Consider the following 13,138-nt stretch of genomic DNA (forward strand, 5'->3'; position numbering starts at 1 on the left):
TTAAATGATTTTGGAAATCTGTTATTAACCCCATTCATGAATTTCTTTCGCATCAAAGACCCTCCACCTTTAAATCAAATTCGATGTCAGAGTGTAGCAAACACAGTATGTCAAGCATACTGGGGATTGTTAGGTCAGTTGGCTGATCTGCCAGTTTGCAATGCAGAGAGACACCAACTGAGGATTCAATTCCTGCACCAGCTGAGGTTATTATGAAAGTACTGCCTCCTCAACAATACTGCTGACCTGAGGCATGGTGACTCTCGCACTAAACTTACCACCAGTTGTCTCTCTGTAATGAGAGAGTAGCCCTATGATTCAAAAATAGAGATTGCTGGAGAAACTCAGCAGGTCTGGCAGCATCTGTGGAGAGAAAGAGTAACTGTTCTTCAGAACTGAGACTTGTGGTTTTTGTTTCACATTTTTGGCATCTGCAGTTTTGTTTTTGTTTAGTAAGCTGGTCTTTTGATATATTGTGAACTTCAATTTTCATGTCAGGCATAAATAAAACATGGATAAATCCCCTATTACTGTATTCAAAGTACCCTGTCTCAGGCATTTTATTTCCAACAGAAGGCAACAATAAACAATATAGCATTGTTTTCTATACAAAATACTTACTTTGAGGTTCAGCTGCATTAGTCTAAAACCCTGATGGACATATGATCATATACCTTTACTTTGACAAGCAAATTTTAGTAGATGTACCCTGAGTTGTATCAGCTTCCTGGGCAAATGGCAAAGCAGGTCTTCCAAATCATGCACTGAATTTAGATAGCCTATCTTCAAGAAAAGTGTAACCTTCCACAAAACCACTGGTACAGCATTCAATTCTAATACCCAGGGATAGCTCACTCATTTTAGAGCATTGTTGCTCAAAAAATGCTGATTTATCTCTCAAACCACTGGATAATAGTACTAATCCTAAGGACCTTTAAGGAGATATGTGTAATTACAGATGTTCTGCTATGTATAATCCTTCCTCCTGTTGTAGATGGGAACAGTTTTTTTTGTGTGGAAAGATAGTGGTAGTGTTGTTACTGGACTCGTAATTCAGATGCCCAGGCTAGTGGAAATTAAATTCAATTAGCATATAATATGGATTTTTATTTTGTTTTAAGAAGCAAAAGTAATAGCAACTTCAAAACCATTGTTAATTGTTGGAAAAGGCTATATGGTTGACGAATGTCCTTTCATTTTAGGGAGGGAAATCTGCCATTCCTATGCAGTCTGGCTTATATGAGAGCTCAAACCAAAGCAATGTGGTTGACTCTTAAATCCCTCGAAGCCGCTCAGTTCAAGGGCAGTTAGAGATGGATAATAAATTACCAGTGTTGTTCATATCTTATGAAAAGAAAACATTTTAAAAAGTTTACTTTTTACTGTTGAAAGTGGTTACACATTCATAGATACTTTTGAAATAAATAGCATAAAATATTGAAGTAGTAGTGATTTTGTTCTGTCTTTTCCTATGGAATTATTTTTCTACATCAAAGGTACTATATATATATATATATAATATATAAGTTTTTGTTATTGTCTTAGGTCTTCTCGCCTCAGTGCCTTCAAACCAAAATGGAAGCGGAGGAACTGTGTACTGTCTGGGAGATCAAATAACTGAGAATAATGGTGAGTCTGGAGTTTTTTATGTCAAACCACTCATCAAGCAATATTATAAAGCATACGTGAAAGATCATCTTCTGTCATGATAATCAAAACAGTAGTTAGTGCCCTTTTTACAAGTTCATGGGACGATTAGTAGTATATACAAAGTCATTTGTTTTCCTTGGGTATAAAACAAGAACCAATTGCTACTCCTTCAAACTGTCTTCTTGTAACATGACTTTAATATACAATGCCATCCTTCATGAGCTGTTGATTTTAATTTTAATCTGACCAGATGTCGGTCCAGAAGAAGAATGGTATGGATTCAAAGATAAATAATCCAATTAAAGCAAAATACTGCAAATGCAAAACAACAACTGGATAAGTAATTATATTGTATCATAATGTTACAGAACAAACTTGTGAAAGTAACAAGTGATTTAACTTATGTTTTTGCTCCTGTATGATAACTTTTTTATTCTCTCATTAGTTGTGCAGTTGAATAGTGAGCAGTGTTTATTTCTGTCTTGTGGCCAGTAGATGTCAGCACAACACATCCTATTATCAAGTCATCATAGTCTTACTCTCTCATTAGAGAGAAATGACTGATAGTGATTTAGCCTGAAAGCCACCATAACTCAGAAGAGGTTGAGAAGGAGAGCCATTTGTGGTTACCTCTGCAGGTGCAAGGATTGAACCCACATTATTGGAATCTTACTACTTTACACACCAATGAGACAGCCACTTGAGCTAAACCAATCCCAACTTGCTAGTGTACACGTGAAATGATTCAGAGGGTGAAAATCTTGGAGAGATTGGATTCTCTGAATAGACATGGAGAAAGGTAATTAGTCTGCCATGAGACTGAGTAGAATTATGGAATAAATGTTGCCTCTAACCAGTGGATATAGTACAGGCTGTCCAATAGTGATGTGTTTGACATGGCAAACAGAAACGTTAAATATTGTGCTTTACAAGGACAGTTTGACATGTGTTAAATCCACAAACAAGAACAGACACTGAGTGGATAAACTGTGACAGATGGAGTTCAATTTGGGGAAATATTAAATCAATCACTTTGGATCTAGGAAAAGCAAATTGGATTATTTTCTGAAGGGTGGGACCTGGAACTGTAAAGGAGTAAGATGATTTCATATCCCAGTACACAAATCATTAGAAGTTAGCATAAGGAGCAAAAAAATGAAGAATGTTAGCTTTAATCTTAGACTGAAATATAAATCAGAGATGTAATATAAAGTATATTAATCAAAGACTTACCCATCATATTCAGTTCAGGTTTGGGGTTTGACTCTCCAGATCACCAGACAAGTAAATTGAGTGTATCACTTTCTTACAGAAAATTAATAGTTGATTTAATGGAGGGTTTTTTCTGGAGGCCTAGAGATCAAATTGTTCTGCACCTTTTACGAACAAAATGGATGTTTAAAATGGTAGGCTGACACCTTCAGTACTAAAAGAATATTGGCACTATTTTGGAGAAGTGCAGAGTTATCTATAGTGTCCTGGCCAATATTTATCTCTCCTTTAAAATCATCAAGGCAGAAAGTATCAAGTTATTGTCAACATACCTGGTTTTGCTGTGTGCAGATTGTCTGCTGTATTATTTGACAGCATGATGGCACAGTGGTTAGTTTTGCAGCCTCACAGTGCTCAGTTTCTGGGTTTGATTCCACCCTTGGGCAATTATCTGTGTAGAGTTTGCACATTTTTCCCTTTGTCTGTGTTTAAATCCTCTGGCTTCTCCAGTTTCCTCCCACAGTCCAGGGTAAATGTGAGGTTGGGTGGGATGCTGTTTAGAGAATCAGTGCAGACTTGATGGACTAAACGGCCATTATCTCCACTGTAAGGATTCTGTGACTACACTTGGTTGAGTGTAATAATCTTTAGTTAGTAAATTAAAGTCATTACATTTCCTGTCTGCTACCCTTCCCTCACTGAAACCAGCCTAGACCATTGCTAAGCATAAAACCAACCTCACCAGACAGAAGTACTTTTGCCTCCAGAGGCTGATCGTACCACCTAATATTATTGCAGCCTAGTGCAGCCTAATGATGTTGATGCAAACGATGATATTCACTTTAAAAATAAGACAGAAAGATTGTAACTTTGCTCGCTGCGCTGGTAGATTTGTTCTCAGACATTTCATCACCATGCTGGGTAATATTATCAGTGAGCCTCCATTGAAGCGCTGGTGTTCTCTCCCACTTTCTATTTATGTGTCTTGATCTGTTAAGGTGGATGATATTATTTCCAGTTCTTTTTCTCAGAGGTTGGTAAATGGGGTCCAAATCAATGTATTTATTGATGGAGTTTTGGTTTGAATGCCAGGCCTCTAGGAATTCCCATGCATCTCTCTGTTTAGTCTGTCCTAGGGTGGATGCGTTATCCCAATCGAAGTGGTGTCCTTCTTTGTCTGTGTGTAAGGATACTAGAGATAGTTGGTCATGTCTTTTGGTGGCTAGTTGTTGCTCATGTATCCTGGTGGCTAGTTTCCTGCTTGTCTGTCCGATGTAGTGTTTGTTGTAGTCCTTCCAGGGTGTTTTGTATATGTCATTCATTTTGCTGGCTGTTGATACACGGTCCTTTAGGTTCTTCAGTAGCTGTTTCAGTATGTTGGTAGATTTGTGGGCTACCATGATGCCAAGGGGTCAGAGTAGTCTGATCATCATCTCAGAGATGTCTTTGATGTATGGTACTGTGGCTAGAATCTCTGGGCATGTTCTATCTTCTTGTTTGGGTTTGCTATTTAAAGAATCCACCCAAGAATTCCTGAACATCAGTCATAAAGTTATACAGCACAGAAACAGATGATTGCAATGGGTTGGAAGTGAGAGAGAATGGGGATCGCTATGTTTAAATATTGCCTGACAGTTACAACTACTTGGGAATTGTCTTGTGTCTGTGAGGTGGACCACTCATTAACTTCTTTCCTCCAACAAAAATTTCAGGGTCACATTTTTATCGTTAATGTTGTTCCATTTTTTCTTGCATTTATTTTAATCAGGCATTGTTCAAACCCACACCAGTGGAGGAATGGTTGGTAAACGCGAATTGGAATGTGATACAGCTGTCGGTGATGACATGGAATCTTTAGCGCAAAAAGTCCGGCGACAGTGTGATGATGCAAGTATTACATTTAGCAAAACGCCTTCAGTTTGCAATCCTAGATTTGTTTTCATTTTGTTAAAAAAGCTTAATAATGTAACTCCTGTAAATTTCAAAATTGCACTGAGTGATTTCTTTGGGCCAATGATTTTCTTTTACTGCGAGTGATTTCTACCTCCTCTTACTTGCCCATGGTTTGTCATATCACAGTTTGACCTGAGTGTGTATTGAATGCAGAGATCCTTTCCAGACTGTGGACAGATGATCACCCTACTGAGACAGGGACAATTATAAACAAATAAACCTGCAAATTCATGTAAAATAAATCTGGTAGTTTTCAGTGAAATTTAAGCTATTTCACAGTAGTCCTGGTAACAAAGCATATATCATGTTACTTTAGCCTTGTTAGCAGGCTAAATTCATCATGCAGGCTAGTAAAATCTAGTTGATCCTCGTTTTAGAATGGGAGTCTTTCTGTTTTTAACATCAAACTTCTGCTGTTTCTGCAAGCCTCTCAATTCTGGTTCCCGTTTGCAGCTCAATATAAATCAGATTGCTACACCCTCCCTAGTTTTTGAACCTCTGGCATCTGTCCCCTTTTAAAATGAATTAAGTCTGAATAATATCACATGTGAATGCCACTGTACTACATTAATAAATTTAATAGCCTTATACTGAGATAGTAGTCTGGATCTTTGCTGAATTGTGATACTCAATTCCTTTAAAATGTGACAGGGAGGCCCCAATTTCAGAATACCAGACCCCATTATGAGTTCTTCAGTTTTCATTTGTGCCTTGTAAGTGTGTGGGCTGCTTTGAATCACAAACAAGTACCACCACTCTTGATCTGGCCTTCTGCATTTTAGAAACAAGCATGTCCAATTCCTTGCTCATTTTCATGGAGTCAGGCCAGTCATGGTTCACGGCATCTCAGAGGTGCCTTGAGTCATGTTCTGCATGATGGAACAATTTGAAAAATAAGTTCAAAAGTCCCAAGCCAAATTATGGCACATTATGTCCATTGACTCATTAAATGTTGTACGGAACGTATGAACCATGTAGTAACAATGGTACATGTTTCTTCTAAAAGTCAATAGTTCATCTATAACTATTTTTGTTTTATAAAACAAAAAGAACTACAGCAGAATAACAATGTCTATCATCCAAACTCTTTGAAGTATCAATATCAGAAACTGCAAGCTCTCAAAACTTCTTAACCTTGTGTGCAAATATATTATACAATTGACAGCAGAGACCAGACAGTCAGAGCTGTCAATCAAGTGTTGTCGATTAGGATTAGGTTTTTCAACAGACAAAGAATGCATAATGATGTTGGTGAAAAGGTGTTTCCCCTTGTGACGGAACTTAGAAATAAACAGTTATTTTTTAAATTAAGATGTCTCCCATGTATGAGAGATTAGCAGGAATTTCTTTTTGTGGAGGGTTATTAGAATTTTCATCTCCAGAGAGTAGTGGGGGCTGGGTCACTGAATATATTAAAAGCTAATTTGTATTTTTGAGTAACACGTTTCCAGGGTGATGCGACAGACAGAAAAGTGGGGTGAAGGCCACAATCTGATAGCCAGAACCTTACTAAATCGCAAAACAGATTTGAGAGTCCAAATGGCATGCTCCTGCTCCTATGTCTTATGGTCTTGCATCAATGTCTACATATTAACCAGGGAAGGGCATTTCCATTTTTTTCCCACCTTAGACTTCTTTTTCATAAGTTGGGGTCTGTTTTAAGGGGCTCCTGAAACATTTGGCATTAGGCATTACACCTTTAGATTAGGGTGGCAGGCAGTTTGAATAGGGACCACAAGCATGAAGAGCAATTCATTTTTTTTTAAATGCCTAGAGCATTCTAACTCTGTTCTCCAACACTGTCCTTCATTTTAATTACACACTTCCTCACCACCTTCTTCCCCCTACCCAGGTGTATTGTTTGCATGTGTTTCCTCTCTGACAGCCAACCTATTTTCAATATCCACATCTATCAGTAGCACCTATGTTGTACAGAATTCATTATCACTCGTTTTGTGCTCTAGCACCCTCACCATCTGTTTCACTCCTTCTGCTCCCTTTCTAATAACACTAAAACCATTATTTTCTAGTTCTGAAGAAGGGACATGGGGTCTGATGCATTAATCCTGCTCTAGCTCCACAGATGCTGCCAGACCTGCCGAATTTTTCCAGCAATTTATGATTTTGTTTCCATTATTTTCTAGTTCTGTTCAGTTCTGAAGAAGTCATGAGGTTTTAAATGTTAGCTGTTGCTGTTCATAGATGCTGTCAGACCTGCTGAGTTTCTCCTTCACTTTGTTTTTATTTCAGATTTCCAGCCTCTGCAGTATTTTATGTTGTGGATGTAGGTTTGCTCGCTGAGCTGGAGGGTTCGTTTTCAGACATTTCAGCATCATATTAGGTAACATCAGTGAGCCTCCAAATGAGGCACTAGTGGTGTAGCCCGCTTTCTATTTATGTGTTTCGGTTTCCTTGGGTTGGTGATGTCATCTCCTGTGGTGACATCATTTCCAATAGTGGTGTCATTTCCTGTTCTTTTTCTCTGGGAGTGGTAAATGGGATCCAACTCTATTTGTTGATAGAGTTTTGGTTGGAATGCCATGCCTCTAGGAATTCTCACATATGTCTCTGTTTGGCTTGTCCTAGGTTGGATGTGTTGTCCCAGTTGAAGTGGTGTCCTTCCTCATCTGTATGTAAGGATACTAGTGAGAGTGGGTCAGGTCTTTTTGGGGCTAGCTGATGGCTAGTTTTCTGCCTGTTTGTCTCGCTACCTGGAACACCAACGTACAGATTGGCCAAGGAGCTACATCAAAGACTAAAAGACTTAGCAGAAAACTCACGCTACTCCATCCATGCCACCCACGAATTCCTGAAGACCATCAAAGACACCAAGATAGAAGAGGATGAAATAATGGTCCCCTTTGACGTAACAGCCCTGTTCATATCCATCAACTCAACCTGGGCAAGAAAACACTGACTACATTATTAGAAGAACCAAAGACACATATACCAAACACCACCAAATTCATCAGCAGGACAGTATCATTAAGCTAGTGGACCTATGCCTTACCACCCACTTCACCTTCAACAACAAAACCTACAGACAATCCAACAGAGCATCCATAGGATCTCTGATATTAGGGTTCTTAGGAGAGGTAGTAATGCAGAGACTTGAATAAACAGCTCTGCCAACCATCCAACCCAAACTTTGGGTCTGCTACGTGGATGACACCTTTATCATCACTAAACAAAACAAATTAAGGAAACATTCGGGACCATCAATAATATCCTTACATGCATAAAATTCATTAAAGAGGAGGAAAACAACAATAAACTGCCATTCCTAGATGTCGCAGGAGAATGAACAGTCAATGGGGAGTTTCAAACCAGTGTCTACAGGAAAACAACACATATGGACCAAATATTGAATGACAGAAGCAATCATCCCAACATCCACCAATAAGCTGCATTAGAACATTATTTCAACAAGCCAACACACACTGCAGCACAGAGGAACTATGCAGAACAGAGGAAAATCACCTATGCAGTGTATTCAAAAAGAATGAGTACCCAGTGAACACCGTCTGCTGATTTCTGAGCAACAAACCCAAACAAGTAGACAAAACACGTCCAGAAACCCTAGCCACTCTCCCCTACATCAAAGACATCTTGGAAATGACTGCCAGACTACTCAGACCCCTTGGCATCATGGTAGCCACAAACCCACCAACACACTAAAACAACAGCTACTGAACTTAAAAGACCCTATACAGACAACAAGCAAAACTAATGTCATTTACAAAATACCTTGCAAGAACTATAACAAACACTACATTGGAGAAACAGGCAGAAAACTAGCCACCAAGATACACGAACATCAACTAGCCCCAAAAAGACCTGACCCACTCTCACTAGTATCCTTACATACAGATAAGGAAGGACACCACTTCAACTGGGACAACACATCCAACCTAGGACAAGCCAAACAGAGACATATGTGAGAATTCCAACCAAAACTCTATCAACTAATAGAGTTGGATCCCATTTACCACCCCTAGAGAAAAAGAACAGGAAATGACATCACCATAGGAAATGATGTCACCACAGGAGATGACAACACTAACCCAAGGAAACCCAAACATATAAATAGAAAGCAGGCTACAACACCAGTGCTTCTTTCAGAAGCTCACTGAAGATGTTACCTAGTATGGTGATGAAATTTTTGAAAACGAACCTTCCAGCTCATTGAGCAAACCCACGTCCAGAACCTCAACCTGACCTACAAATCTTCGCAAAACTCGCTAGTATTTTATGTAGTGGTATTCCCATGAATCACAGTTGCAGTAGTGGTATTCCCATGAATCTGTTGTCCTTAGCCTTCTAGGTGTTTGAGACTGAGGGTTGATGAGGGGAGTAAACAATGAAAGTGTTGAGTGGGGTGCTAAACAAGCAGGTTGTTTTGTGCTGGGTGATGTCAACTTTCTTGTGTTGCTGACATGCTCTCATCCAAGCAAGTGGAGAATGTTCCATTACGTTCCTGATTTGTGCCATGTTGTTAGTGGGCAGGTATTCAGGAGACAGGAGGTGAGTTGCCTCAAATCTTTGTAGCCTCAAACCTGTGTTGTACTATAGCATGTACCATATATACTCGAGTAATAGTCGATCTCATGTAAAAGTTGATCCCCTATTTCTGGCCAAATAACCTGAAATTTTCCACACATCTATTGTAAAAGTCAACCCTAATTCTTCACAGATAACATCTCAACATTTATGAGTCAGTATCCCGGCCGTCACATTCCGCTCCAGCTTTTCAGTCTGTCGTTTGTTCCTCTCTGCTCCTGATCTTCCAGTCCACTGGCTGTTGTGCACCATTCTGGGCTTTCAGAATTACCATAATTCATTGTTTAGTTTTCTTTATTCATTCAGAGATCAGTTGGGCTTCTAATGATATGGTATGAATTTTGATGGGCATGAATTTCAGCCCCTCAAAAGTAGTATCCATTTAATAGCAACCCCATAAATTTAACCTTAAAAAGCAGTCAAAAAATTTGACTACTACTTGAATATATACTGTATATGTTAGTATAGCTAGTTCTTGGTCGGTGGTAACCCTAGAATGTTAGTCAGTTATTCAGTAATGCTGATGCCAATAAATGTCAAGGGTTACAGTTCATTATCACTTTTTGGAGATAGACACTTGTGAGCATGCTTTATGTGAGGCAGGTAGTAGGAAAATCAGACCCATCATGTTTTTGGGAGAGGCCAATGCCTACAAATGTAAGTTTTTAATGATGGTACTGAATTAGTTGATACATAAAAGCAATCAAATTTTGAAATTGATCATTCCTCATCCTTACTTCAATCATTAGTAATCTCGGTTATTGTGAATTGGGCATTTTCTTTCAAGTATTTTGTGTAGTTTAATAGATTCTTGGGGGAAGTTTACCCTTTCAGATTGAAGTCCACTGTAAATCTATATGTGAATATTTATCATAAGTATGTATATGAATGCGACTCAAAATCATTATTGGAGCTAAGAATTATTATGGGGTGGTACAGTGGCTCAGTGATTATTACTGCTGCCTCACAGTGCCAGGGACCCGGGTTTAATTCCAGCCTCAGGCAACTGTTGTGTGGAGTTTGCACATTCTCCCCTTGTCTGCATGGGTTTCCTCCAGGTGCTTTGGTTTCCTCCCACAGTCCAAAAATGTGCAGATTAGGTAGATTGACCATGCTAAATTGCACATAGTATTCAGGGACGTTTAGGCTAGGTACATTAATCAAGGGTAAATGTATAGTAATAGGGCAGGGGAATGGGTCTGAGTGGCTTACTCTTTGGAGGGTCAGTGTGGATTTGTTGAGCCGAAGGGCCTGTTTCCACACTGTAGGGATTCTGTGAATTATGAACAAGAAGTTCAAAGTTTGTGAGAAGATTTGTAGCTCGGGTGCTCGTTGCTGTGGTTCTGTTCGCCGAGCTGGAAGTTTTTGTTGCAAACGTTTCGTCCCCTGTCTAAGTGACATCCTCCTCCTGTGAGGCTAGCCACGAAACGACATGACCAGCTATCCCTAGTAGCCACACACGCAGACGACAAGCAACATGAATTTGACTGGGACAACACTACCATTATAGGGCAAGCCAAACAAAGAACAGCCAAGGAATTCCTAGAAGCTTGGCACTCATCCACAAACTCCATCAACAAACACATAGACCTGGACCCAATATACCGGCCACTACAGCGGACAGCTGAAACTGACAACCGGAAGCGGCAGGGACAGGCCACTATAAATGCTGGAGGAAACACCACAGAAGCACTTCACAGGAGGCTCCCAAGCACTGAGGATGTCACCTAGACAGGGGACGAAACGTTTGCAACAAAAACTTCCAGCTCGGCGAACAGAACCACAGGAACAAGAAGTGTGCACACTATAAGAAGGATGTGATTGGTCTAAGGAAGATGCAGAGAGATTCACCAGGATGTTTTCTGGGTTGGGGTGTTTCAGTTAAGAAGGAAGACTAGATAAGTTGGGATTGTTTTTCTTAGAGCAGAGAAGGCTGAAGGTGAACCTGATGGCGGAATACAAATCATGAGGGGCATAGATAGGAAGAAACTTCTCCACTTAGTCGAGCAGTGAATAACCAGGGGTTAAGGTGAGGGCCATAAGGTTAAGAGGGGACTTAAAAAACAACTTTTTTCATCCAGTGAGTAGTATCTGGAACACACTGCCTGAAAGAGTGGTTGAGGTAGTAACAATCACAACATTATTTTTGTGAACACTTGGAACGCCAAAGCAAACAGGATTATGGGCTAAATTCTGGAAAATGGGATGAGGGTTTATAATTGTTTGAGGACCAGTGCAGACCAGTGCAGCCTCTTTCCATGTTGCAAAACCTTATGACTATGACTCTTGCACTTTTCATAACCATAGGACATTCCAAATCTCTTTAAAGCCACCTGAGTATCGTTTGAATCATTATGATATAAGAAATGCAACAGCCAATTTGCCACTCTGTTGTAATGCTAATTGAAGAAAAAAAAGTTATTCTCTGCTTCTGACAAATATTTATCCCTCGAAGTATGGGATATTTTAATTTATCTCAACTTGAGAGGAAACTTGTAGTCTCAGTTTAACATTTCACATGAACATTGGCAGCTCTGGACACTGCAGCACTCCCTTAATACTGCATTGGAATGTCAAATTGGATTGTTTTACTCAAGACCTGAGTGGAACTTGAACATGCAACTTATTAACTCAGAGGCAAGATTACGACCAGTTCTAAGTGAGGGTCTCCAATTTGTTATGTTTCCATATGGGATGCCCCAAATGGTAATGCTCTTGGGTGAGGAAGTATGAGCGGCTCATCTTTTTTACTCAACCTCTCCCTAACTGGGCACAGCAAGGTTAATTTTAAAAGTATCCCATATCCCATTTCCAGCCCAGATGTATTGTTTTAAAAGCAATTAATTTAACCATGCTTATTGAATTAAAGACGGAGTGAGTTTATTAGCTACTGAAATGAACAAAAATACAATAACTATGACATACGTAAGACATAGTTTGCGGACGTAGACCATTCAACCCATCAGGTCTCTTTTGCCATTCAAGAGATAATGGTTAATCTGATAATCGTCAACTCCATTGTCACCATAATCCTTAATTCCTTTATCGATTAAGAATGTGTATCTCAAGCTTGAATATACATAATGACCCAACTTCAACAGCCTCCTACAGAAAAGAATTCCTCAGATTCACTACCCTCCGAGAGAAGAAATTCTGTATTAAATGTGTGATCCCTTATTCTGAGACCTCTTATTCTGAGATTTTCCCACAAGAAGAAACCACCTCTCTCTGTCTATCCTAGCAAGTACATAGAACATAGAACATTACAGCGCAGTACAGGCCCTTCGACCCTCGATGTTGCACCGACCTGTCGTACCAGTCTGAAGCCCATCTAACCTACACTATTCCATGTACGTCCATATGCTTGTCCAAAGACGACTTAAATGTACTTAAAGTTGGTGAATCTACTACCATTGCAGGCAAAGCATTCCATACCCTTTCTACTCTCTGAGTAAAGAAACTACCTCTGACATCTGTCCTATATCTATAACCCCTCAATTTAAAGCTATGTCCCCTCGTGCTCGCCATCACCTTACTTGGAAAAAGGCTCTTACTGTCTACCCTATCTAACCCTCTGATTATCTTATATGTCTCTATTAAGTCACCTGGAAATGTGTTGCTGGAAAAGCGCAGCAGGTCAGGCAGCATCCAGGGAACAGGAGAATCGACGTTTCGGGCATAAGCCCTTCTTCAGGAATAAGTCATTCCTGAAGAAGGGCTTATGCCCGAAACGTCGATTCTCCTGTTCCCTGGATGCTGCCTG

The 13,138-nt window shown here is 39.7% G+C and overlaps 1 protein-coding gene across 1 annotated transcript in view; it reads left to right on the top strand.

The window, feature by feature from the left end:
• The window catches only part of LOC122563330 (cryptochrome-1-like), an 89,710-nt gene that overhangs the window by 71,731 nt on the left and 4,841 nt on the right, over nt 1–13,138 (top strand). The window contains exons 10-11 of the mRNA XM_043717068.1: nt 1,546–1,629; nt 4,631–4,749. Coding sequence (XP_043573003.1) covers nt 1,546–1,629; nt 4,631–4,749 — 203 coding nt within the window. The remainder of the gene's footprint in view (nt 1–1,545; nt 1,630–4,630; nt 4,750–13,138) is intronic.

The sequence above is a fragment of the Chiloscyllium plagiosum genome, chromosome 26 (assembly GCF_004010195.1).
Source record: "Chiloscyllium plagiosum isolate BGI_BamShark_2017 chromosome 26, ASM401019v2, whole genome shotgun sequence".
Lineage (NCBI taxonomy): Eukaryota > Metazoa > Chordata > Chondrichthyes > Orectolobiformes > Hemiscylliidae > Chiloscyllium > Chiloscyllium plagiosum.